Consider the following 27,763-nt stretch of genomic DNA (forward strand, 5'->3'; position numbering starts at 1 on the left):
TCGATTTCTCATGTCCTTTTTTAACCCTACTCGAGTTGTCACTTTATCGGGTGTAATGGATTTCAATAAAAGTATCGTGTCAGTTGCCTGCTTAAGACTTTTGTCGTCAAATTGCAATAAAGCACACTTCACTTCCTACTCTAATAGCATGAACGTTAATAATAAACGAATCAACACAATAAACGGAAAGCAATGTTGCAAATAGAAGCACATTTATATAGATGATTTCATAACATTGAACAAGATAATCTAATAGTAAAAAAGTGTCATTGTCCTCCACAAGATCACATCTTCAAGTCATGTAGTGAGTAAACATTTAGCCAAATTATGATTCGGGCATTCACTATCTCATCTAAGAACACTTTGAAATTTTTCGCATTTTGATCGAACTGCATTAGCCAAATACATCAATTTTCAACACGGCTTATTTACATGATACGAAAGTAAGAATATTTATATTAGTTTAAACAAGTTTGTATTATTAACAGATCAAACCCATTTATATGCCAATAATAAACATGCCGCATTTTGAATAGTGCGTTTAGACCCATTGATTTCATTATTCAAGCTAGTACTTTATTTGTGTAAATACAACAGGTTTAGATATGTTTAGAAGCCTTTATTCACGTACAAGAACATTTTTCATTCGTTCGTACATAAGATTTCATATAACAAGCATGTAGCATCGTGCAACCCACTTAAGGTTTTTCTAGTAAATTAAGTAATTTGGCCTCAAATCAAATATTTTATGAATGGTATGAGACCCAAACAATAACAGTTAGAGAGGACAGCTGCACTGATCATCTATCTTCATCTTTTTGCCGATAAGGGTAAAAATGATTCTTTTACTTCTCGAACCAAAATCTTCATCGATGAGTTTTGTCTGTACAACTTTTGAAAAGCAAATATCTAAGGACCACGTGGCAAAATCACATTATTTGTTTGGCCGGGGCGGAAATCAAATGGGCTAAATTTTTTTAAAAATAGATCCAAATGAAACCAATTGTTAAAAGAAGAATCAATTGCAGGCTCACTCGGAAAAATGGGTTCGTGAAACCTAGATAACACTAATATCAATATGCGACACATGATACAACATGACACGCTAACGTGTCAGTTCTTGAAAAATAAAGAATTCTGACATAAATTAAATTAATTTGGTTCAAATTCACATACATTCATACTAGAAATCAGGAATCATAGGAAGCAAAGTTAAAAAAGAAGAAAACATTAGGTTTTTCTTATTTCTCTCTTTATTATTGTTATCATCATTATCTTTTATTTTTATATATTTATATTTTGACCATTTATTTATTAAAAGTTTTAAAAATTTATCCCCTACGGCCAAAATCGCATGTCAGATGTGTTAGATTTTTTTATATCTATTGATCACGTATCAGAATGTGTTGGATATATATCGGAGCGTCGGATATGACATAAAAAGATTTCGAAAAGAATCGATGCTTTCCAGCATGAAACACGACCATACTTACTTTTTACTATGGATAAAAAGAATGGGTGCTTTCCAGCATGAAACACACGACCACGCTCAGTTTTTGGTGTGGAAAAAAAAGACGTCTAGAAAGTGGGCCAATAATGTGAAAAATGATTATGGCGGTCTCCTTAATACGACCTCAAATTTGATTGCGCTCGACCATAATTACCCGCGTTGTCGTATATGCTAAAGGAGACGTCCAAATTCGTTGGTGATCCTCAAGTAGCCTTTTTGACTTGCAAACGCAGCACTAAGAAAACGAAAGGTCCCTAGCAGGCTCGAGTGTTCTGGAAAATTTTTCCGTTTCAAGAACAAGTTTTACGAAAATAATAATAATTATGATGACGATGACATCATCATCATCAACATCAGCTTCTTGCTATTGGTACTTGGTAGAGCATTTTACTGAAAGCCCACAAATTGCTTCAAGTGCAAATATATAAAACCGCGGAGCAAAGTATGCACTCACCGTTGGGTAGCTTGTATTGTTAAGAGCAGTTCTACTTGTCGCTGTGGAAAATAGGCTTTTGTGGTTTCGCGATCTATCCTGCTTTGGATTTTGGAATCCCATTTGCTACGAATCAAGCAAGTTCAAAGGTTGAAGCCCATGATTGGATATTAGAACCGACTTTGCAAGTGCCGATGGACCCAAGTTAATTAGGATTTAGGCTTTTCTCTTAGGGAAAAAGCCATAAAAAAACCCTAAACTTTACCCAATATGACAAATTTATCCCAAACTTTTTTTTTGTGACACAAAAAACTCCAAATTTCTTCAGTAGTGACACATTTACCCCAACTCTATGGCTAAATGGCATTTTTGTCTTTATCTTTCTTTTTTCGTTTTTCCCTTTTCTTTTCTCTTTTTTTTTTTCCTTTTTACTAGATGGAGGGAAGCCGACTCAAGCGAGGACGGCCCTTGCTGACATTGACGAGGGCATTCCTTGCCAGATCTGACTTAGGTGATGGCCACCTTGCTTGCGTCAAGTGAGGATTGCCCTTGTCGATTCTAGTGAGGGCTATCCTCACTCGACCTAAGGGAGGGCCGCACTTGCCTGCCTCGGCGAGGACCGCCTTGCCTGAGTCTGGCTTCCCTCTGCCATGGTCGGCGGAAGGAAGGGAGGAGAAGAAAAAAGAAAAAAAAACAAAAGAAAAAAAAATTAAAAGCTAAAAGATGAAAATGCTCAATAGTTTGGAGTAAATGTGTTACACGTGTATAAATTTGAGATTTTTTGTGTCATGAAAAAAAAAATTAGAATAAATGTGTCACAGTTGGCAAGGTTTGAGGTTTTTTGTGTTACAAAAAAAAAGTTTGTGATAAATTTATCACATTAAGTAAAATTTAGGGTTTTTGGTGGCATATTTCCTTTCTCTTATTAGAATCTGAATTGCCATGCCACTTAATAGAATTGGACACAATAATACTTACTTTAATCTAGTCTCATATATATCAAGCTAACCTTGAGTTATTATTTTCTTCAATTCTCTTAACTTCCATCAATCAAAGTATGGTATAGCAAACTTCATCGAAATACTAAGATAGAAAGCTTTTCTTTAATAATAACATCATAAACACCTGTGGTTTTGCTAGCGTGTACCTAACTTTTTTTTTTTTTAACTAAGTACCTGATCTCTGTAAAATCGATTCAATGTATTGCTTATGTAAAATGGAGCATCTCGTAATTCGTGCGGTTAGCCAACTGACCATAATATATATTCATCATCATTCATGTGGAACGTCATCTTAATTCAGAATCTATTTTTAAGTACGAACACCTTTTTTTTTTTCCTTTCTTCTTCTTCCTTGCATGCTTGTTGTAATCTCCATTTCAGATCCCACCAATCCGGTCATTGCAACCACTATACATCTTTCCTTGGTTCCAATCCGTGGTACCGTCGCCATTTCCCGCCACAACTCGCAATCCTTTAATCGCCGCGAGGCTAATGGTAGTGGCGTTCACCATCACACTTGTTGCCTGATACGGTCGTGGTCAACTTATTGCAACTGCCAATATGGTTGCGGCAGTGGTCGCATTGTTATAAATGCAAAAATAGAAATATGCAGTTATTTATGATCTTCAAGTAGTCTTTTTTATCTTATTAACTCAGAATGATAAATAAAAGGTCCTTCATATCCTAGAGAACAAGAACAAATTTATCAACTAGGGAAAAAAAAATCCTCAAGTGTCTAGTCTATTTGAACTAAATCTTATAAATTCTCTGTTGAAGACATGTCTTGAGTTTGAGCCAATGAAGGAAAATTGATTTAAATGGAGGTTTCCTATGTTCGACTAGGTTTTCTATTTTTAATCTAAATATTTTATATAAAAGAAGCGATTCTTTTTTGTGAAGAGCATCGAAGAGGCTGTTTTTCATGAATTGTACCCCGAAGCAATCCAAAAGTGTTGAAGTTGACTAAATCTTATGGGTAAGCTTTATGTAATTAAAAGATTATTTTGTATGGGATTGGAGGTTAAATATTGTGTGAGTTATTCAATTTAGTTGTGAGCTGGAAAACACATGTTAGAATATATCGAGTGTGGTTGTAGTCTTTGTCATATCGCTTAATTTATAGTGGAATCTTTTACAGCTCTCCTTGTAAAGATCCCACTAACCGAATCATGTAAATCTGATATGCTATTTATTTCCATTGTGTGTTTATCTTATTATTCAATTCCTTATTTCCGCAACAATTTATATTAGAGCTAAGCTTAACTAAATTGAAGCGAATTAATAACGATAGAATAAGGAACAGTAAAAATTGACCGATTTGATAAAAATGATTTTTGGGTTTTGGAAAATGTAGATTGAGGGTTATTTGTACTAGAGGAATCTATACTTACCCCAATGGGAGGAGAAACTAGATTTGGTGAAGAAACTTGATTGGGAATTGCTAGACAGATAGGTACTAGGTGTTATTTGGCTGACGTCGGCTCGTAATGTCACATTTAACATTGTGGAAAAAAAAAACTATGACGGGTCTAATAAATGCCATGTTGAGCATGTACAAGAAGCCCTCTACAATTAATAAGGTCTACCTAATGTGACGTCCATTTACTTAAATATGGGCATAGGTGCGTTGGTTGCTGATCAAATCCATGAATTGAATATTGTTGTTAGTCATTTGAGTTTAGTTGGGATTGAATTTGATGATGAGGTACATGCTTTGATCATATTATCCTCATTATTTGATAGTTGGAATAATACTATTATCATTGTTAGTTGGGATAAAATCTAGACATTTGACGAGGTTTGTGATTTAATACTGAAAGAAGACATTCATATAAAAGAATCTGATGAATCCGTGTTTGCTACTTTAGTAGGTGAAATAAGAGGAAAAACTAATACTCATGTTAGTAGAGCAGCGCAAATCACAACAAGCATAGTTAGTTTAGGACTAGCGGCATGGTCCATGGGAGTTGTGGAAAGAAGAGGCATCTTAGAATGGATTGCCTTAAAATAAAGAGTAAGAATACTAGAGTAGAGTCTACTAATGCTGTTGCTGCAATTGCTAATAGTGTCTCATATAATGATCTGTCACTAAGGGTTCATCATTTGATAGATGTATTATAGATTCTAGTTATTGATTTCACACTACACCAAGGAGCAACTAATTTACTACTTATTAGTGCACAAATAATAGTAAAGTGTAGTTGGTGAATAACGTTAAGAGCGATATTGTGGATGTAGGCAATAGTAGAATTAGAATGCATGATAATACAATAAAGACATTGCCTAGAGTGTGACATGTTCTGGAACTGAAGAATAACATCATTTTCTTAAGTGCCTTGTATTCAACCAAGTGTCAATATACTTTAGAGAGTGGAGTTTTAAAAGTTATTCAAGGTGCTTTGGTGATAAAGAAATGAATTTGACACATTAGCCTATACGAACTTCAAGGCCCATGTAATTCCTTTGTGAGATTAATAGATTATTTCATAAGAAATTATGGGATTAAACACCGTGTGAGTTAATAAATTTAATTGAGAGCTAAAAAATATTAAGCATGTTTGAGTGACTCGAGTATAGTTATAAACTACATCATATCATTTGATATTTGATAAAAGTTTGTGTTGCTTTTCCTATGAAATTGGTCCACTAACAAACCACGTTGATTCGGTGTGCGATTTATTTCTTTGTTCTGTTGTTTGATTAGTTGTTTGATTAGAGGTATTGCCTAAAGGACGGGCCTAGGGCCCATGATTAGGCGCGAGCTCTCCCAAGCCCATACCCAGCGTGACATTGGGATATTTTTTAGGAATTTTGCACAAAAAGAGTTGCCACTAGCCTATTGGGGTCAGTTAGAAACCAAGTGAGGCATATGAGCGTACCTCACTTCCTACACAACCAGAGAATCTAGGGTCAGGGACTTGATTACATTAATTAACCAATTAGTGCCCTTTCGGTACCTAATCTTGTTCATTTTAACGAAATGATTTTTGGTAGGCAATTTGGATTGATTTTATGCTTATCCACTAATATGTGAGGTGATCATGCAGGTGCGCAATCATTAAAGTAACAATCATAACTACCAAGATGCTAATTGCAATAATTTACCCCCAAAAAAAAAAAAAAAAGATGCTAATTGCAATAAAATTAAACACGTGCAATTAAATATAACTAGATATGCAAATTAAACATACGACATAATCAAAATATGAGCAAGTAAATGCCTAATTACACTAAGAATGCAAAACGTAGCAATTCCTAACCAAACCCCATCATTTTTTAATTTTCGAAATTTTCAATTTTTTAAATAAATTTTTATTTTTTTTATTTTTTAAAAAAATAATTAATTTTTTTGGATTTTCAATTTTTTTTTAAATAATAAAATAATTTTTTGAGACTGGACCGGTCCAACCCGACCCGGGTTCGGCCCGGTAGGTGCAGAAGTGGGCCCCAAGCTTGGGCCAAACCCAAGAATTCCCCTCTCCTCTCTTTTTAAAACAAAGCAGGCCCACAAACCCATACTAAACCAACCCAAGCCCATAAGCCCAAAATTAGATGGCCCACCATGACAGGCCCATGTAGACAAAAAACCCTACCCGATTGAGATCCGTGCCCGACCTAGTTCTTGACTGAAATCCTCAACGGCGATGGGCTTGACGGCGGCGGCGACGCGGCAGGTGGCGGCGGGCTACGCGACAAGCAGCAACAACGACATTAGGGTCTGCGAGGATGGGCAGCGGCTGCGTTGAAGGCAAGTAGAAGCATCAGGTCGTCATGGGTGGAGACGGGCAGCGCTCGGGCACAGTAGCTTCTGGCATCGGGTTCCAACAGGTGACAGCACGGTGGCGGAATAGCGGTGGGTGGCAGCGATGGTGACAGGTAGCAACATCGACAGGTGTTGCAGGTCGCGTGGCGAGGAGGCTCGTCGATGGGCTCGGCGGTTGGCGTCATGGGTTCAGTTTGGTGTCGTTGGCGGCGAAAACGTCAAGCGCAGTGAGCAAGTGACGATGGTGGCTCGAACGGCGTCTGGAGCTGGACGGTGGCGGCGGCCGGTCTGGTGATGCGGCGGAGCTCGATCTACTCCCACATCTAGGCCTTTGGCCGACCCCCTGCCTTGGATCTTCGAATCTAAGGGGCTTTGAGTTCATCCTCCCTTTCTCTCTGGTCTCGGTTGGCTCGGTGTTAGAAGCAGCGACGACGGGTGCTGTGGATGCTAGAGTCAGCGGTAGAGGTGTCGATTGCAAGGAGTCGGACGGCGACAGCGACGGTGGCTTAGAGGGCGTCGCAGCTTCGGGCTGTAGAGGACGACATTCGGAGGGTAGCGGCTCGGACGGCGTCTGGCAGCGCCACTGCTGCCCTCCTCCCATCCGTTCCTTCTCTCTCTGGGTTTTGTTTTTGGGTTCCCCTACCTCCTCCGATTGCTCCTCCCTCGAGGTCTCTCTCTCTCTCTCTGGTTTTGATCTCTTCTTTTCTGTGTTTTTTTTTTCCTCTCTCGCTACCTCTCATTCACTTTGTCCTCCTGCAGCTCTACTCGCTGTTGTTTGTCCACCTGTTTCCCCCCATGTTTTCCCTCCTGCTGCTTTTGCTTTCTAGGGTTTCTTGTGAAGAGGAAGTCGGCAGGGGCCGAGCCAATGTATTTTCAGCCCAGCCTCTTCCATGTTTTCTTTTTCTATTTTTTTGTCATTTTTGTTTTTTTTCTTCTTTCTTTTTTTTTGGGTTGTTTTTAGTGACTAATTCCTAATTTTGTACATGATTAAGTCCTAAATAAAATGGCGAAATTTAGGTGTCAACAACTGCCCCTCTTTGAATGGGAGCTCAAAGATGTTGCATTCAAAGATAGAAGACACCTAAATTATTTGGGCGATAAAGAGACCTTGGGTGCATAGGCACGCGTCAGGTCAACGGAAAGGACTCATAACTATGGAAGTGCGTCTTGTCAATAAGAGGAAGAAAGACCCCGGGCTACAGAAGCACGCCGTGTCATAAGAAGAAAGAGAGACCCCGAGCTACAAAAGCACTCCGTGTCATAGGAAGAAGGACTCCGGGCTACAAAGCATTCCGAGCTACAAAAGCTCTCCGGGTTACAAAGCTCTCCATGTCATAAGAAGGACTCTAAGCTACAAAGCACTCCGGGCTACAAAGCAAGTTACAAAGCTTTAAAGTTAGGAAAAGAACTCCGGGCTACAAAGCTTTTATACAAAAGCTCTCTATGTCATAGGAAGAAGAACTCCGGGTTACAAAGCACTTTGGGTCATAAGAAAAGAGAAGACTTCGGGCTACGGAAAGCCCACCAGATCATAAGAAGGGGGAGAAGAACTCTAGGCTACGGAAAGCCCACCGGGTCATTGAAAGAGGGAGAAGGGCTCTGGGCTATGGAAAACCCACTGGGTCATAGGAAGGGGGATAAGGACTTTGAGCTACGTAAAGCCCACCGGGTCATAGGAAGAAGGAGAAGGACTCCGGGCTACAGAAAGCCCGCCGGGTCATAAGAAGGAGGATAAGGACTCCGGGCTACGGAAAGCCCGCCGAGTCATAGGAAGAAGAAGGACTCCGGGCTACGGAAAGCCCACCGATTCATAAGAAGAGGGAGAATGACTCTAGGTTACGGAAAACTCACCGGGTCATAGGAAGAAAGAGAAGGACTTCGGGTTACAGAAAGCCCACCGGGTCATAAGAAGGGGGAAAAGGATTCCGAGTTACGGAAAGATCATCGGGTCATAAGAAGAGGAAAGACTCCGGGTTACAGAAAGCCCACCAGGTTAAAAGAAGAGGGAGAAGGACTCTAGGCTACAGAAAACCCAACGGGTCATAAAAAAGGGGAGAATGACTCCAGGCTACAGAAAGCCCACCGGATCATAGGAAGAGGGAGGACTCCGGGCTACGGAAAGCCCACTAAGTCATAAGAAGGGGGATAATGATTCCGGGCTACTGAAGGCCCACCGGGTCATAGGAAGAGGGAGAATGTCTCACCGTGTAACAACGAGTTTCGACTGGGTATGATAGTCTCACCGTGTACAAACGAGTTTCGATTATGAGGTAGGTCTCACCGTGTACGAACGGGTTTCGACCGGGTATGATAGTCTCACCATGTACGAATGGTTTTCGACTGGGAGAAAGGTCTCACCGTGTATGAATGGGTTTTGACTGAAAGGAAAGTCTCATTGTGTATGAACAAGTTTCGACCGGGTATGATAGTCTCACCATGTATGAATGGGTTTCAACTAGGAGAAAGGTCTCATCATGTACGAACGGGTTTCAACTAGAAAGAAGGTCTCACCATGTACGAACGGGTTTCAACCGGGTGTGGACAAACGTGGTTTACGGATGAACTCACAAGCCGTGTGGTTTAAGAAAAGCCACCAACCCTGTGGTTTTAAGGATGGACCCACCAACCTTGAGGTTTAAGGATGACCCACGAACCATTGGAGATAGTATGATTTAAGGCTGACCATGAACATTTGGAGATGACATGATTTAAGGTTAACCATGAACCTTTGGTTTTTAGGGAAGCATCTGCTAACCCCTTGAAAACTGTATGGCCTCACTAAGGAATCTTGTCAAACTCAACATAAGCAAATGTCATTAGAGACCTCATCAAGAGACGTATTGGTAATATTGCAGCATTAATTGAACAAGCTAATCAAGCTAAGTCCAACTGCTTTAGAAAAACACTCGATGTCAATCAACATCATGTGGCACAAAACTGTCATCTTGCTCATGGATATATCATTAATCATCAAATTCTCTATGAGTCAAATTCTTATCAAAATGGCTACGACTCATGAAAAAGACTCATTAAGTATGCTAAACTAAAGTTTCTTAGTCAAAAAGGGCTCCTCACACTCTCAATAGAATGACTGCTTGAATAACTGATTGCTAAGGGCATCTCACATAACCCATGTCAATGGCTTCCACAAACATTCACAATGAGCACAATCTGATTGATCAAAAAGGTCTTTTGAAAGACCACAATAGAAGCCCGATTAGGGCTTACACAAAGGAGTGATTGCTTTGAGGCCAATAAATGAACATTTGTCGCTATCTTCATCAAGTTTACAAGTCAAGAACTTTGAAGATAAGACAAGATAGAATTACCTCAACTCCTTCAAGTGATAGCTTATTTGTGGCATTCTCATTTTCGCTCAAACCATCCTAATTATAAAAGACTTTCGAAGAGGGTTGTAATGTTGGCTCAAGAGAGGCTTGAAAGACTTAAAATTTTCAAGAGGGTTTTTAAGAGTTGGTGGTCATCATGGCGTCATGACCAGGTCACTTGACTTTTCGAAAGCATTTGGCTTTGAAACACGGCACATCTCGAAAGTCCCTTGACTAATCATTTCTGCATGGGAGCTTTGCTTCTTCTTTTTTTTCTAATTTCCTTTGCATTTGCAATGATTTTTTTTACGCAAGCACTTAGACTTTGATAATTTTTTTTCACATAAGATGTAGCCTTTTGGCTCTTTTTCTTGATGAGCATTGGCATTACTTTTACCAGGCACATTACTTTTTCATGCCCCTTAGTTTGTCAAAATATTTTTCTTTTGAACTTTTGGAGTTCTTATGACTTTCGAGATGTTTTTCACATTTTCTCCTAAATGCCAATTGTATGTGGTCAATCCTTATGCCTTGCCCCAGTGAATGGAGATGATCACCACTCGGGGTTCATAAATGAATAATCAAGCCTATTGATTAAAGCAATGGGTATCGGTGTTTGGGTAGAGAAGGAAATGCTCTTCTTCACCTTAGGATGAGTCAAACTCTAATGAGAATTCCTCTAAAGTTATCACCAGAAGATTGATGCAAGTAAAAGTAATAGAATCTTTCTCAATCTTTCGCTCTACAACCCGGCCGTAACCTCCTATGCTGCCCCAATGTAGGGTCGTTCTCGACATGTATACTTTGAAGGATCATCTTTATTCGGTCTAAAGGGTTAGCAAGATGTTAGCTCAGTGCTTGGGATTGATGAAGGAAATGCCTTTATCATTTTGATCTTTGCGCTTAATGCGAATGTATCATTCGTCCTAAGAGAAAGTTGCCTTTCACTTAACTCTCAAAAGTGTTTGAAGGATATGTTTGGAAATGGCTTGCCTTTCTTCATCCTAAGCACTTCTTGTTTGGCATGGTTAATGTCTCCATCTCACTTTGTCGAGATCATCTGAGTAGATCAATTTCCATAGAGGAATTTGATTCAAAATGAATAACCCACGAAATGAGAAAACAATTTTGAGATAAGAATGATGCTAAAAAGGTTTGAAGAAATTTTTTTCTCAATTATTCATTTATGTGCTTATTTCTAGGAAAGTGCCAAAGGTTCTTTTTGTAATGGAATTCTCCGTTTTCTTTTTTCTTTTTACTTTTTCTTTACAAAAAATTGAGAAGAAGGGTACTTACCTACGGCATGGTGATTCGTAACCCTATAAAGAATGTGAAAGAATATGTTAGTGCAAAAATCTTTAAGGATTGAAATGTTGGAAACGATACATTATTACCCTTCATTCGCTTTCATCTTTTGAGCACTAACATGGATTCACCTTCGTGGATATTTGATAACTCGACAATACCATTCCCTTGCATTCACCTTTAAGTGCTTGATGTCTTCCTGATTCTTTGGTGGAAGGCACCACTTCTACAGTCAAGGTGCAACTTTTTTATTTATCACCCTATAAGAAGGGGAGATGAAACGAGTTATCTCCATTCTTAGTTAGGTTCAAATGAGAAACAATACATCCTTTTTGATGAATTTGGCAATGTTGTTCCAGCACACTTCATTGATGGGTGAATGAGAGATTTTTCTCTAAATCAAACATTGTTCTTTCACTCTTTATATGACAAACCTTTGTTTCGTTGGAGTCTGTCTTGTACCAAAGAAAATGATATGTCATTTTTTATGCTGAAGAGAAATCAAGTTTAGGAATGAGATACATCCTTTTTCAAAGTCGAGCAATCAACATCCCAATGTATCTCTCATGGAAGAAGGGATAATATTGCCCCTTTGTTTCCTCATTTGAATATTTCTTTATTTAAGATGAACATGACTCAATAATGCTCCATCACATTTGTTGGAACGTTACAAAACTTGGTACTCTTGATGTCTCATTGACAATGAAAAGAAAATCATGTCAGAAACAGTATCAGAAATGGACAATTGGAATCGATACAATTTACTCTTCCTTCGAATTTGCCCTTTTGGATATTTGGCAACTCCCTTCATTTGTCTCATCATGCGAAGTGAATGAGATCAATGAGTTGTTTTGGCACCTAAGGCATTTACAAATAACAAAACTTCCTAGAACGAAGTTCAACTTCGTTCCACCTCTATGGAAAATTGGCGTCGAGGATGCCTCGGTGCATGCTTACTCCTCAAGTTCCATGAGCCTACATTTCTTATCTTTTAGAATGAGCAAATGTCAATCTAAACTAGACTCATCGTCCTATCGGAGAAAGCGATTTCATGAAGAGAGGGCCTTAAGCAGAGTTTTCTTGGAATTCATTTTGGAAGGTAGATGTAAAGATTCACTTGAAACACTTCTGAATTCGTCTTTTTTTTTTTAAGGGATGATTTTCGTGAAGTTGAATTCCATCATAAAAATATGAGTCACATGATTTACAAAGGCATCAATTGGATTCACAATCAAAACTCAAAATGGAAAACATGACTCTTAAAAAGAGTAAGAATAATGATAAAATACAAGAAACTCTTGCTTGGATGAAAGTAAAAATCAACTCTTGTCCTAACTCTAGAATTCACTTCTTTATGTGGCTACCACGAGAATGTCAAGGAGCATCGTGCATAACCTGCAAAAAGACGACAATGGCAGTACGTGAATGAGAGAAAATGATATTTCAATAAGGTTGCTTCTTATAATAAAATCGAGGTGACGGTACATGCCCCACAGTCCTTACAACGAAGATTTAGTACTTCGCCAAGATTTTATCATAATGGGAGATATCATTAAAATAATCAATCCACAACCATTAATCGAATGTCCACTTTTATTCCAAAAGTTTCATATGCAAAAAGTGTCATTGACTTTTGAGAGATTGATTTGTGATTTTACTCCTAGAAAAATGAAGTGACTTCTATTTTGAGAAATTTGTACACAAAATGATTTGCATTTTAGTCCCAAAATGTGTGAATGAGAGAATTTGATAAAAATGCAATTTCAATTTTTGTGCTCCAATATAAAATCACAACTTGAAAGTTTGTTTTTTTTTTAAAATGATTTTTGGCCCGATAACTAAAATTTAAACAAAACCATGTGTTCAATAGAGCCAAATCAAAGTGTTTAGAACTTGTATTCAATGTTCACTTATCAAGAATGATTGCCAATTTTTTAATCACAAGCCTATAAGTTCGAGGGCATTCGATTAATTTTCGCAAATTTCAAGATGAAAATGCAATACAAAATGAGCAAATAAAGAGGAAAATGATACTTACAATAGGTGTAAACCTTTGTCTTTTTTTTTTTTTTTTTCAATGGATAAGTGTTCCAGAAGTCCTACAATTTGTCACGAAAATGCATTTCAGTCCTAAAACTTGCAAAAAGTGCCTTTAAGTTCTAAAACTTGTCAAATTATTTCAAACGAGTCCTAAAATCGACGCCGTTAGCATTTTCTGTTAAAAATGCTGACATGGCATTTTAAATTTTTTATTTTCCAAGTGTATTTTTAAATTAAATTTTATCCATTTAAAAAAATAGATTTAAAAATTAAAAAATTAAATTTATTCTTATCTTATTTTTAACAAATACTAAAAATAAAAGTTTAAAATTTATTTTTAAAATTGTTAAAAAAAAAAACTAGCGTGGCTCCTCTCCCTCCACCGCCGCCATTGCCGCCGCCCATTGCCGGAGGGGCCGAGCAAGGCCTCGTCAGCCCTCGCTCGGGGCCGGCGAGGATCGCCAAATCTGGGCCGACGAGGCCTCGCCTAGGGCGGGCGACCGTCGCTAGCTCTCACAGGGGGCCGACGAGGCCCAGCCACCCCGCCCGGGGCCGCGACCGTCGCCCGGCCCCTCGACGATGGCCGGCGGCGGGGGAGAGGAGCCACTGTTTTTTTTTTTTAATAACTTTTTTAAATTTTTTGGTGAAAATAAGATAAAATGAATAAATTTGATTTTTTTAGTTTTTAAATCTAATTTTTTTAAAAAATGAATAAAAAATAATTAAAAAAATCCACGTAGAAAATAAAAATTATTTAAAATGCCATGTTGGCATTTTTAACGGAAAATACTAACGGCATCGATTTTAGGACTCGTTTGAAATAATTTGACAAGCTTTAGAACTTAAATGCACTTTTTGCGAGTTTTAGGACTGAAATGCATTTTTGTGACAAGTTGTAGAACTTCTGGAACACTTATCCATTTTTTCAATTACATAGACATGTACATGAAATGTGGTTCGATTTCTACTCTACACAGCTCAAAATGAAGCCATGGGATCACCAGACTGAACCAACAAGGTTGCGGCTGGGTCGGGTTATCCAAGACTCTAGCTTTATCAAAGAACCGACTCGTGTTGCGCGGTTGTAGATCGGGGTGGGTACCTTCGACATGAAAAAAGAAATTTCGAAGTTAAGGAGGGCGACTTGTACTACACGGTTGTAGTTGGAATGGCATCCACCTCAACACCATTCTAAGTGATCCTATGCGGCTTAGGTCTGGCAGCAGGTAATGTGTGCTATGGTGTAGTACAATGCAAAGGACGCGGGCATGACAATTTATAAGCAATTAACACTTCATACATAAAAAATAAACCATACATTCCTACACCTCCCTGCAAGACAAATGTGAGCAAACACTTTCCCTTATACTTCCCATTCTGCAAAAACATTTAACACCTTTAATGTTAGGGACGTACCTAAAATTCTCGCTGCCAAACAAAAATTTTTTTAAACAAGATTAATTTTGGCCTAAGTCCTCTAAGGTCTAAAACCACATTCCCCAGTGGAGTCACCAAGCTGTCGGGACCTACCCTCGGGGGGAGGGAACAAGTTTAGGGGTATTGCCTAAAGGACGGGCCTAAGGCCCATGATTAGGCGTGAGCTTTCTCAAGCCCATACATCGCGTGACATTGGGATATTTTTTAGAAATTTTGCATAAAATGAGTCGCCACTAGCCTATTGGAGTCGGCTAGAAAACAAGTAAGGCATAGGAGCGTACCTCACTTCCTACGCAACCAGAGAATCTAGAGTCGAGGATTTGATTACACTAATTAACTAATTAGTGTCGTTTTGGTACCTAATCTTGTTCATTTTAACGAAATGATTTTTGGCAGGTAATTTGGATTGATTTTATGCTTATTCACTAACATGTGAGGTGATCATGCGGGTGCGCAATCATTAAAGTAACAATCATAACTACCAAGATCCTAATTGCAATAAAATTAAACACATGCAATTAAACATAACTAGATATGCAAATTAAACATATGACATAATCAAAATATGAGCAAGTAAATGCCTAATTACACTAAGAATGCAAAATGTAGCAATTCCTAACCAAACCCCATCATTTTCGAATTTTCCAAATTTAAAAAAAATTAAATTTTTTAATTTTTTTTTATATTTATTAGGATTTTTTAAATTGTTTTTTTTAAATAATAAAATAATTTTTTGAGATTGGACCGGGTCCGGTCGGTCCAACCCAACCCGGGTTCGGCCTGGTTGGCACAGATCGAGTTCCGTCTCCAACCGAACCCGAGTTCAGTCCAGTACGCCCAAGTGGGCCCCAAGCTTGGGCCCAGCCCAATAATTCCCCTCTCATCTCTTTTTAAAACAAAGCAGGCCCACAAACCCATACTAAACTAGTTAAAGCCCATAAGCCCAAAATTAGATGGCCCACCATGACAAGCCCACGCGGACAAAAAACTCTACCCGATTGAGATTCGCGCCCGACTTGGTTCTTGGCCGAAATCCTCAATGGCGGCGATGGGCTTGATGGCGGCAGCAGGTGGCGGCATCTACGCGGCGGGCGGCAACAATGACATTAAGGTCTGCAAGGATGGGCGGTGGCTGCGTCAGAGGCGAGCAGAAGCGTCAGGTCGTCGCGGGCGGAGGCGAGCAGTGCTCGAGCGTGGTGGCTTCTAGCGTCAGGTTCGAGCAAGTGACAGCACGGTGGCGGAACAGCAGCAGGTGGCAGTGACAACGACGGGCAACGGCATTAGCAAGTGTTGCAGGGCGCGTGGCGAGGAGGCTCATCGATGGGCTCGGCTGCTGGCGTCACGGATTCAGATTGGTGTCATTGGTAGCGGAAACATCGAGTGCAGTGAGCGAGTGACGGCGGTGGCTCGGACGGCGTCTAGAGTTGGATGGCGGCGGTGGCCAGTCTAGTGATGCAGTGGAGCTCGATCTACTCCCACATCTGAGCCTTTGGCCAACCCCCTGCCTCGGATCTTCAGATTGGAGGGGCTCCGAGTTCGTCCTCCCTTTCCCTCCGATCTCGGCTGGCTCAGCGTTGGGAGCAGCGACGACAGGTGCTACGGCTGCTGGTGTCAGTGGCAGCGGCGTCGATTGTAGGGAGTCGAACGACGACAGTGGCGGTGGCTCGGAGGGCGTCGCAGCTTCGGGCTGCAGGGGACAGCGTTCGAAGGGTAGTGGCTTGACGGCGTCTAGCAGCATTGCCGCTACCCTCCTCCCCTCTGTTCCTTCTCTCTCTGGGTTCTATTTTGGGTTCCCCTACCTCCTCCGGTTGCTCCTCCCTCGAGCTCTCTCTCTCTCTGGTTTTGCTCTCTTCTTTTCTGTGTTTTTTTTTCCTCTCTGTTGCCTCTCTGTTCAATATCCTCCTGCAGCTCTACTCGCTGCTGTTTGTCCCCCGTTTCCCCCCATGTCTACCCTCCCGCTGCTTTTGCTTTCTAGGGTTTCTTGTGAAGAGGAAGCCAGCATGGGCCGGGCCAATGTATTTCGGCCCGGCATCTTCCATGTTTTCTTTTTCTATTTTTTTTGTTGTTTTTGTTTTTATTTTCTTCTTCTTCTTTTTTCAGTGACTAATTCCTAATTTTGTACACGATTAAGTCCTAAATAAAATGGTGAAGTTTAGGTGTCAACACCTATCCACAGTCAAGTCAACACATGCGTGTCCGCTTCTTTCACTTATTATAATAAGGTGAGCTTCTCGTGATGCGTGACACACGCTTCACGTTCAAATATATAAAAGCCACACAAACTTGACCAAAGCATGCACTAGAAAAAAGAAGAGAGATACTTCTATAAAGAGGAAGACAATAACTTATGTGGATCATCGCCCTCCACACTACATTTACCTCGTCTTCTCAGAGAAACTAGTGATGTGGTTGATCGGAAAGTGTGTGTCGACATTAATAATCGCATGGCTAGCTCACTGGATTTACCGATGGAGAAACCCCCAGTGCAACGGTATTCTTCCTCCAGGTTCTTTGGGCCTTCTTCTCATCGGTGAGACCCTTGAATTAATGGTTCCTAATTACTCTCTAGACCTCTTTCCATTCCTCAAGAAGAGAATACAGAGGTACCCATACCATTTTATTGGCCATTTCCAATAAAAATGCTCACTTCATTTCGTAGTTCTTAATAATACCTAGAAATGCCCCTCTTCTTTGTTCTTTCGACGCAGGTACGGAAAGACATTTCGGACGAGTGTGGCAGGTCGGGCAATAGTAGTCTCAGCCGATGCGGGATTCTGCCATTTTGTCCTTCAGCAAGACGGTAAGCTGTTTGACTCATGGGCTCTAGACACATTCGCAAAGCTTTTCGAGCAAGAAAGCGAGGTCAGCATCAACATCCCGAACGTCCACAAGTATATCCGAGGGACGGTTCAAAAGCACTTTGGCATGGAGGTCCTTAAGGTGAAGTTGCTTCCCTTGATGGAAGAAGCGACTCGAGTGACTATGGAGAGTTGGTTAGGTCAAGAATCTGTCGACGTAAAATATGCCATAGGAACCGTAAGGACCAAATCCTTGGATCGAAAACACTTTTGAATCGTTTTTTTTTTTTCCTTTTCTTTTGGGTCTTATGACAAATCTAACACGCATTTGCTTTTGATGTTCTTGCCAGATGACAATTGAATTTGGCGCAAAGCAACTGTTAAGCTATGATCCTACACAATCCTCTGAGAAATTGAGTGATTTATTCTTTTCATTTATCCAGGGCCTTATGTCAATTCCTTTTAACATACCGGGTACAACACATTACAAATGCATGAAGGTAAAGTGAACCAGTTTCTTTTTTGGAACTTGGTTTCTAGTATAAGAGAAAACTTGGTACTGAATTTAGATCTATGCAGCATAAGAAGGCATTGTCAATCATTCGAGAAATCGTAAAAGATCGGCTTTTTTCGCCGGAGGCACCTTCCAACGACTATCTTTCTCGCATCATGACAGATATGGGCAGAGAGAAATTTTTAACAGAGGATTCAGTGGTTAAGCTTTTGTCTGGACTTCTTTTTGTCATCTTTGATGCTCTTTCGACGACGTTGACATTAGCTCTAATGTTCCTCGAAGAGAATCCAAAAGCATTGCAAGAAATCACCGTATGCCTTTCTAATTACAGATCGAATTATGCATAATGGATTCCCTTTGAACATTTTTAAGTGAGGTTTTACTCATTTTTTCCAGGATGAGCACGAGACCATAATAAAGCAAAGAGAAGTTTTGGACTCGTCGATCACGTGGGAAGAATACAAGTCCATGCCTTTCACTCTTCATGTATGCAATCTAGCCAAATGAACAAATTCTTTACGACAATCAGCATATCCTAGAATCTTTTGTAACGTGGGTACTTGCAAAACCAGGTGATACATGAATCGTTAAGGTTGGGAAACATCTCACCTGGACTGTTGAGGAGGACAAAAAGCGACGTGGAATGGAACGGTAGGTCGCTTGTATAATAGTCGATCCATTCGCTTTCTATTAGCATCGAGAATATAGATCGATACTTTGATTACCACATAGTGCTTAGAACTTCGGAATTCTATGCAGGATACACGATTCCCGCGGGCTGGGGAGTTTTGATAGCCACTTCTGCTTTCCACTTGGATCCCGAGACATATGAAGATCCTACCACGTTCAATCCGTGGCGCTGGAAGGTTAAATTTAAGAGGGGAATCGGGGTTTACACATGGGGGGTTTTGATTTAAGATTTGGATATACGAAGTTTATCATCGCAGGCGATTTTGATCTAAAATTTGGATCAATGCGATGCTGTGATTGACTTGTCTAGGGCTTTCGAATTCCAGGAATGCGAATCGGATACCATGCTGAAGAATTTCATGCCTTTTGGATGGGGAATGAAACAATGTGCCGGAGCGGAGTACGCGAGAGTTTTCTTGGCGACTTTTCTGCACGTCTTGGTCACGAAATACAGGTACTCATCTCCCTTTTTCGGCACCAACATCCTGGAGAGATCGTCGAGCGCGTGAATTGGATGGCTTACGGCGATGTGGTTCCTGACATTTTTCTATCTGTTGGAATATGATCAGATACATAAAGCTCAAGAGAGATGAAATTCGCCGAAATCCAATTCTAGACCTCGGGGAAGGCTTGCACATCAAGGTCATGGAAAGATAGAAACAAAACTGCTTCCACCCTTTTACCAGATATCAACTTCCTTTGATGTGATGACTTGGTTTCGATGTTTTCTTTCTGGGCATATTTCATTGTTTATATGAAGTTTCTTTTTTTAAGAACCAGACCTTTTGATTCGGTTTTTTCCCTGCTACCCTATTAAAGCTAACGAGGCCGAATTTTGTTCAATTGGAAATGGGCTCAAACTTCAAGTATCATTTCTTTATAAGGTAGACACCGCGCCCAAATTTTGATACAGTATATGTCATTCTCCACGATGGCCACCCGCCCATCGCCGCAAAGTTGCTCAGCCATCACTTTTACGAGGCCTCGCTGTCACGCCTCTTATATTGCTTTAGGGTAAAATTCACGAAGAAGCAACCTCTTGGATGCGATTCTTTTTTAGGTGTCTACAATGCATTCATTGGTCATTTTAGTTCATTATGCTTTAGCATGCCTAAGCAAAAGTGAAATAAATAAGATAACTACGCTACGCCAGCTGTGATGTGATTGGCCGTCACATGTGATGGTATTGTATGAGTTACGTTCCATTAATGACGACAAGTTGATTTTACAAAATCTTAAAGGGTATTGTTTATCCTCATATGGACGGAATACCGGTGATTACATGCAAAGTACCGCGCCTATCCACAATCAGGTCAACCCATGCTGATCGACTTCTTGCACTTATTATAATTAGGTCAAATTCTTGTGATGTGTAACTCACGCTTCATGTGCAAATATTATATAAAAGCCACACAAGCTTGACCATAGTATGCACTAAAAAAAAAAGGAGAGAGATACTTCTATAAAGAGGGAGACAATAACTTGTATGGATCATCACCCTCTACACTCCATTTACTTCCTCATCTTCTCAGAGAAACAAGTGATGTGGATGATCGGAACGTGTGTGTCGACATTGATCATCGTGTGTCTCGTTCATTGGGTTTACCGATGGAGAAACCCCTGGTGCAACGGTACGCTTCCTCCCGGTTCTTTGGGGCTTCCTCTCATCGGTGAGACCCTTCAATTAATGGTTCCTAGTTACTCTCTAGACCTCCTTCCATTCCTCAAGAAGAGAATACAAAGGTACCCGTACCATTTTATTGGCCATTTCCAAGCAAAATGCTGACTTTATTTCGTAGTTCTTAACAATATCTAGAAATGCCCCCCTCTTCTTTGTTCTTTCGACGCAGGTACGGAAAGACATTTCGGACGAGCATGGCGGGTCGGGCAATGGTAATCTCGGCCGATCCGGAATTCTGCCATTTTGTCCTTCAGCAACACGGGAAGCTGTTTGACTCATGGGCTCTAGACACATTCGCAAAGCTTTTCGCACAAGACAGCGAGGCCAACACCAACATCCCGAATGTCCACAAGTATATTCGAAGCACGGTTCTAAAGCACTTTGGCATGGAGGTCCTTAGGGAGAAGTTGCTTCCCTTGATGGAAGAAGCGTCTCGAGTGACTATAGAGAGTTGGTTAGGTCAAGAATCTGTCGACGTAAAATATGCCACGGGAACCGTAAAGGCCAAATCCTTGGATCAAAAACACTTTCGAATCATTTTTGCCTTTTCTCTAAGTGGGGCGCCACGACAAATCTAACACGCATTTGCTTTTGATGTTCTTGCTAGATGGCAATTCAATTCGGCGCAAAGCAACTGTTAAGTTATGATCCTAAACAATCCTCGGAGAAATTGGGTGATTTATTATTTTCGTTTGTCCAGGGCCTTATGTCAATTCCTTTGAACATACCGGGTACAACACATTACAAATGCATGAAGGTACAGTGAACCAGTTTCTTTATTGAAACTTGGTTTCTAGTATAAGAGAAAACTTCGTACTAAATTTAAGTCTATGCAGGACCATAAGAAGGCATTGTCAATCATTCGAGAAATCGTAAAAGATCGGCTTTTTTCGCCGGAGGCACGCATTACAACGACTATCTTTCTCGCATCATGACAGATATGAGCAGAGAGAAATTCTTAACGGAGGATTCGGTGGTGAAGCTTTTGTTTGGGCTTCTTTTTGTCAGCTTCGATTCTCTTTCGACGACGTTGACATTAGCTCTAATGTTCCTCGAAGAGAATCCTAAAGCATTGCAAGAACTCACCGTATGCTTTTCTAATTACAAATCGAATTATGCATAACGGATTCCCTTTGAACATTTTTAAGTGAGTTTTTACTCAAATTTTTTCCAGGATGAGCACGAGACCATAATAAAGCAAAGAGAAGTCTCGGACTCCTCGATCACGTGGGAAGAGTACAAGTCGATGCCTTTCACTCTTCATGTATGCAATCTAGCCAAATGAACAAATTCTTTAGGACAATCAGCATATCCTAGAATCTTTTGTAACGTGGGTACTTGCAAAACCAGGTAATACATGAATCGCTAAGGTTGGGAAACATCTCACCTGGACTGTTGAGGAGGACAAAAAGCGATGTGGAATGGAACGGTAGGTCGCTTGTATAATAGTCGATCCATTCGCTTTCTATTAGCATCGAGAATATAGATCGATACTTTGATTACCACATAGTGCTTAGAACTTCGGAATTCTATGCAGGATACACGATTCCCGCGGGCTGGGGAGTTTTGATAGCCACTTCTGCTTTCCACTTGGATCCCGAGACATATGAAGATCCTACCACGTTCAATCCGTGGCGCTGGAAGGTTAAATTTAAGAGGGGAATCGGGGTTTACACATGGGGGGTTTTGATTTAAGATTTGGATATACGAAGTTTATCATCGCAGGCGATTTTGATCTAAAATTTGGATCAATGCGATGCTGTGATTGACTTGTCTAGGGCTTTCGAATTCCAGGAATGCGAATCGGATACCATGCTGAAGAATTTCATGCCTTTTGGATGGGGAATGAAACAATGTGCCGGAGCGGAGTACGCGAGAGTTTTCTTGGCGACTTTTCTGCACGTCTTGGTCACGAAATACAGGTACTCATCTCCCTTTTTCGGCACCAACATCCTGGAGAGATCGTCGAGCGCGTGAATTGGATGGCTTACGGCGATGTGGTTCCTGACATTTTTCTATCTGTTGGAATATGATCAGATACATAAAGCTCAAGAGAGATGAAATTCGCCGAAATCCAATTCTAGACCTCGGGGAAGGCTTGCACATCAAGGTCATGGAAAGATAGAAACAAAACTGTTTCCACCCTTTTACCAGATATAATGACTTGGTTTCGATGTTTTCTTTCTGGGCATATTTCATTGTTTATATGAAGTTTCTTTTTTTAAGAACCAGACCTTTTGATTCGGTTTTTTTCCCTGCTACCCTATTAAAGCTAACGAGGCCGAATTTTGTTCAATTGGAAATGGGCTCAAACTTCAAGTATCATTTCTTTATAAGGTAGACACCGCGCCCAAATTTTGATACAGTATGTGTCATGCTCCACGATGGCCACCCGCCCATCGCCGCAAAGTTGCTCAGCCATCACTTTTAAGAGGCCTCGCCGTCACGCCTCTTATGTTGCTTTAGGGTAAAATTCACGAAGAAGCAGCCTCTTGGATGCGATTCATGAAGAAGACCAATTTCATAATTTCATACATATATGAAAGAATTGTATCCAAAATATGAAAAATATTCAAATTAAAAAAACTATTTAACTTGTATTTCTTTTATGAACTCAAGTTCGAGACATATTTTCCACAGGAGAAATACAACCCAAGTGCCAAAACTTGACACAAATGAATACTTAAGTGTCAAAAGTTAGGAAAGTGACAGTTAAGTGTCACTTTCTTTGAAAAGTGAGACACTTAAGTACCATCTCCGACGAACCCCACCAAAAATCCTACGTGGCAATTTTTTATTATTTTTTTCATCTACGTGGCTCGCCGGAATGTTAACTCAACAAAAAAAAAAAAAAAAAGGCAAAAACAATGTCGTTTTTTAGCCGATTCGAATATTAATATAAAAATTAATTTAATTTAATTATAAAAATAAATAATTATTATTTTAATTTATTAAAAAAAAAGTGAGGGGAGAGGAGGTAGTGGCTGAGAGCTGAGCCTTCGCCGCCAATCGTCGGGGGCCGGCAACCCCCAGTCAACCCTCCCCCTCCATCGCCGCCCCTTCCCGGCGACGGTAAGGAGGCGGTGAGGGCTTGCGAGCCCTCGTTGCCGATCGACCAAGGGCCAACGACACCGGCCAACCCTCCCTCTTCCGTCGCCACCCCTTCCCGGTTGCGGCAGGGAGGAGGCAGCAATAGCGAGGGCTCAGCCCTTAGCCGTCTCCCTCCCCCTTTTTTTTTTTTAAATAGTTTTATTTTTACTTTTAAAATTTTTAAATAAATTTAGTTTTAAATAAAATAAAATTAATTTTTATATTAATTTTTTACTATGTCAAAGACAAAACGACGTCGTTTTTGTATTTTCTAGTCACGTTAGAGTGCAAAACGACGTCGTTTTACACTTACCTTGCCGGAAAATCACTATGTCGGTATTTTGGCCGGATTGGCACTTAAGTGATTAATTTTGCTTCGATTTTGACACTTAAGTGATCCATTTTGCTCTGATTTTGACACTTAAGTATCACTTTTCTAACTTTTGGCTCATTAAACAGACTTGGACATGATAATACTTACTTTAAAAGAGTCTTCAATATCTCATAATTAGTGTGGTTTGCCAATTGACCATAAATCACTTAATAACATTGACCTGGAATATTATTTCAATTTGAACAATCTTCTTCTTCTTCTTCTTTCGCTTGTTGTAATCTTCATTTCAACCCCTCCCCCCTACCCCCAAAATCACAATCCTTAAATCTCTCTGATGGAAAAAAGGAGGTGTGTCGATCGCTTTGGTGCCCTTGGTGGAGGTGATCGCGTTGACACAACCTTGAATTCCATTGCGTCAATCCTCTGGTGTGCTTGTGGCCATGTTGTCGCAACCGCAAATCTAGTTGCGGCAGTGGTTGCATCGCTATAGATGCAGAAGGAGAAATACAAGGTCATTTATGATCTTCCTAATCTTTTTACCTTATAAACACAGAATGAGAAATAAATGATCCCTCATGTCGTCTAGTATTATAGAAAACTATACTGTCACGCCCCGATCCTCGAACGCGTGTCCATCCCTCTCCTAATCGATTAATAGCGACGTCCTAGAATGCATCGCCAACTCTTTTATTTTAATACGCATGCGGAAGCATAAAATAATCCCCAAACAATAAAACAATGGAATAGAAAAGTAGGATTATATTTTTCATATTGAAATCCACAACCACACTTTAATACATGCACACCTCATAATATATCTTACAATACTATTCACAGAGGTCTAGTCTAACCCCTAACCACGAGTACACAAGGTTCACAAAACGGGATGGGATCTCAGTCCTCATCCGGGTCGTACTGGGATCATCATCCCGATCCTCCTCATATTCCTCTTCACTAAGCTCTTTTTCTTCCAGCTCCTCGTCTTCTTCTGGTTCCTCCTCTTCAAGGTCCTCCAACAGGTAATCATCCTCTAGTTCCTCCTCCTTAGGCTCTTCTACCTCTGGCCATTCCCACTCCTAATCCTCCTCTGGTCTGTTGTTGTGCGTGCGCGGAATATAGACGGACCAAGCGAATCGGATAAAATGGTCGGAATGAAGGAAAGGAAATCGGACACCGGATTTACGTGGTTCGGTCCGAATATCGGAACCTACATCCACGGGGAGAGCAGTACGGAATTCCACTATAGAAACAAGCAATACACCGGAGATTATAATCACTCGAGTACTCAAACACACTCAGTGTTTCCCAGCCCCCAAATTACACCCAAATAACTCACACAGTGTTTAGCCTCTCACAATTTCTAGTGAAACCTCACTCAAGAAATTATACAAATTCTACTCACAAGAATTTAACTGGCTAAAACACTCGGGTATAATTACAACGAGAAAATTTCTCTCGCCGAGAGCTTCAAGCCTCACGACTTCTCTCTTCAGCTCTCTCTCTCGGCCACCGAAAATAACTCAGCGCGGCGCCATCTTCTCCTTCGCTCCTCTCGCCTTTTAAGGACGAAGTGAGACAGAAAATGTGAAACTCATTCGGCGCTCGCAATCACCACCGACACCCACCAAAATTCACGGGCACGCATGCATGCATGGGACGCATTTAATAAGGCAGAAAACTTGCACCCATAATTCAAGCGCGAAAGAAGGATGGCCGACGTCTTCCAAGACCATCTCCACGACGTTGAACTCCTTTCAAGCAATATTTTATCATTCCTTTCCTTTGGTTGTCTGCAGATGAATAAAATAAGAAGCAAGGAGTTAAAGAAAGAAGACAAAACAAGCCCACAATTGGCTTTAGTCTTCCACGTCCATCCACCATGCATGCACGTCCATGTGCATGCAATTAAAGAGTTAAATGATAAAATAATGGTCTTCCCCTCTCGCGGCCGCACGCTCTTTTCATTCTTCACGCTTGCGCTCATAGATCCGCATGCGATCTTCTGACAATTATTCGGCCAATTCACATGCGCTACTTTGACTCGCACGTGGTTGAGTTCACGCATTCTCGTTCAACGGGCTCAAATCGAGACACATTTTCAACAATCTCCACCTTGGCTCGACGTTTGAGCCAAATCATAATCGCTTAGTGGACACCTCGCTACTACTCTCCCACAGCCCCAACGGGCTCAACCGCCACAGAGTGCTTCCAAGTTCAAGCTACGCTTGAACTTTCCCATAATCGTGGACCTCATCAAGACACCAACTCCACCTGCATAATTAGCTACTCCACAAGGATTTTCTGACATAACCTCCTGTATCACAGATAAAGCAAAACCATCATTGCTTCCATATCTGACAAAAGGTCGAACACGCACCTTGTCAAATTCAGCAGCTACAGCAACTATTGGCTCTATCGGCTCCACCTCGCTACAAGCATCATCCGTGTCGATTATTCCACTAGTACTTGCTACCTCAGGAGTTTCTGGTTGCAACTCCACCTTGAGCTGAACACCGTCCAGATCCGTATTAACACCGCCACAAACACTCCTATCCAGAAGTACTGGAGACTTGTCAAATGTAACTTCTCTGCTGTCAACAGGTGAATTTATATCAGGGCACCACAACTGATCGCCCCACTCACCTTGTGCATAGCCATGGAATATGCACCTTGCCCTCCCATCGAGCTTACCATCACTCGCTCGAAAATAACATGGGCAACCAAACATTCTAAAAATAGAATAACTAGCAACGTTACCTGACCACACTTCTTCAGGAGTCCGCCATTCAATAGCAGTTGATGGGGATCTATTCACCAGGCGGCTTACCGTACTAAGCACATCAGCTAGGATTCTCCTAGCAACACTAGCACTAGAGATCATTTTACGGGCCGTCTCTAGTAATGTTCTGCTCATCAATTCTGCAAATTGTTGTGATTTACTGGCACTAGTGCGGTGTTTCACTATGCCCTCTTTCATGCAGAATTTATTTGTCAGCTTCGAGCATAACTCCATGCTATTGTTAGTTCGCACATGCTTGATCGACTTACCGTCTCCGCCTCGATCAAAGCTCTTGACCGCGTGATCCCGACACCAGCATCAAACTTGTGCATCGGCACAAACACCCAGTCTTCCTCGAGCGGTCAAAAGACTCTCGAACAGATGCATCCAACGTCTCGGGGCAAAACCGTCACTTTGTCTCACCTTGAAGTTTATACAGGCCTCCGTGCTTGATTCCTTTCATTATCACCAGGGCACCTCGAACAATCTTCAGAACTCCACCTTCGAAGAATACCGTAACTGAATCTAGGGCACCCAAGGAAATTAAGTTCTTTTTCAATTCCGGAACATGTCTTACTACCAATGTCCTCACAATACCATCATGCATTCTGATTTTAATATCACCAACACCCACAACATCGCACTCAGCGTTGTTCCCTAACTGAACTTTACCACTACCCGTGCACTGATAAGTGATAAACCAGTTCCTATTTGGTGTAACGTGAAATGAACAACAGAATCCATTATCCATCCGTCAAATGATGAATCTTGATGATGACAAGACACAATCGACACCATCAGAATCATTCTCAGCTACAGCTGCAACATTTTCTGTAGACTCAACTCTAATTCCCTTACCCTTTTCATTTTTCAGCTTAAAACAGTCTCTTCTACGATGCCCACTATTGCCACAATTTCAACAGACAATCCTACCAGTCCTAGACTGACTTCGTCTGTTCATGTTCCTGCTAACACGGGTGCTAGTTCTTCCTCTACCTTCACCTACTAAAGCAGTAGACACGGGTTCACCAGATTCTTTCCTACGAATATCTTCACTTA

At 40.8% G+C, this 27,763-nt stretch overlaps 2 protein-coding genes across 2 annotated transcripts in view; both read left to right on the plus strand.

The window, feature by feature from the left end:
- The window catches only part of LOC104448076 (cucurbitadienol 11-hydroxylase), a 35,554-nt gene extending 15,958 nt beyond the window's left edge, over positions 1-19,596 (plus strand). Inside the window, exons 7-9 of the mRNA XM_039304353.1 lie at positions 18,890-18,996; positions 19,147-19,274; positions 19,390-19,596. Of these exons, the coding sequence (XP_039160287.1) occupies positions 18,890-18,996; positions 19,147-19,274; positions 19,390-19,477 (323 nt within the window). The 3' untranslated portion in view covers positions 19,478-19,596. The remainder of the gene's footprint in view (positions 1-18,889; positions 18,997-19,146; positions 19,275-19,389) is intronic.
- A 672-nt stretch (positions 19,597-20,268) lies between these two features.
- LOC120289448 (cucurbitadienol 11-hydroxylase-like) lies at positions 20,269-22,653 on the plus strand. The gene is made up of 9 exons (XM_039304354.1): positions 20,269-20,563; positions 20,671-20,998; positions 21,109-21,258; positions 21,338-21,588; positions 21,676-21,765; positions 21,852-21,930; positions 22,039-22,145; positions 22,296-22,423; positions 22,539-22,653. The coding sequence occupies exons 4-9, from the start codon at positions 21,433-21,435 to the stop codon at positions 22,624-22,626; spliced, it is 648 nt and encodes a 215-aa protein (XP_039160288.1). The 5' UTR covers positions 20,269-20,563; positions 20,671-20,998; positions 21,109-21,258; positions 21,338-21,432; the 3' UTR covers positions 22,627-22,653.
- Positions 22,654-27,763: the final 5,110 nt, after the last annotated feature.

This window comes from Eucalyptus grandis, chromosome 11, assembly GCF_016545825.1.
Source record: "Eucalyptus grandis isolate ANBG69807.140 chromosome 11, ASM1654582v1, whole genome shotgun sequence".
Lineage (NCBI taxonomy): Eukaryota > Viridiplantae > Streptophyta > Magnoliopsida > Myrtales > Myrtaceae > Eucalyptus > Eucalyptus grandis.

Excerpts from the sequence above, each read along its gene's own strand:
- LOC120289448 (XM_039304354.1), top strand. The coding sequence starts at position 21,433 with ATGACAGATATGAGCAGAGAGAAATTCTTAACGGAGGATTCGGTGGTG. Across the intron at positions 22,146-22,295 it reads TCAATCCGTGGCGCTGGAAG|GAATGCGAATCGGATACCAT; the intron begins GTTAAATTTAAG and ends TTCGAATTCCAG. Across the intron at positions 22,424-22,538 it reads GTCTTGGTCACGAAATACAG|ATACATAAAGCTCAAGAGAG; the intron begins GTACTCATCTCC and ends GAATATGATCAG.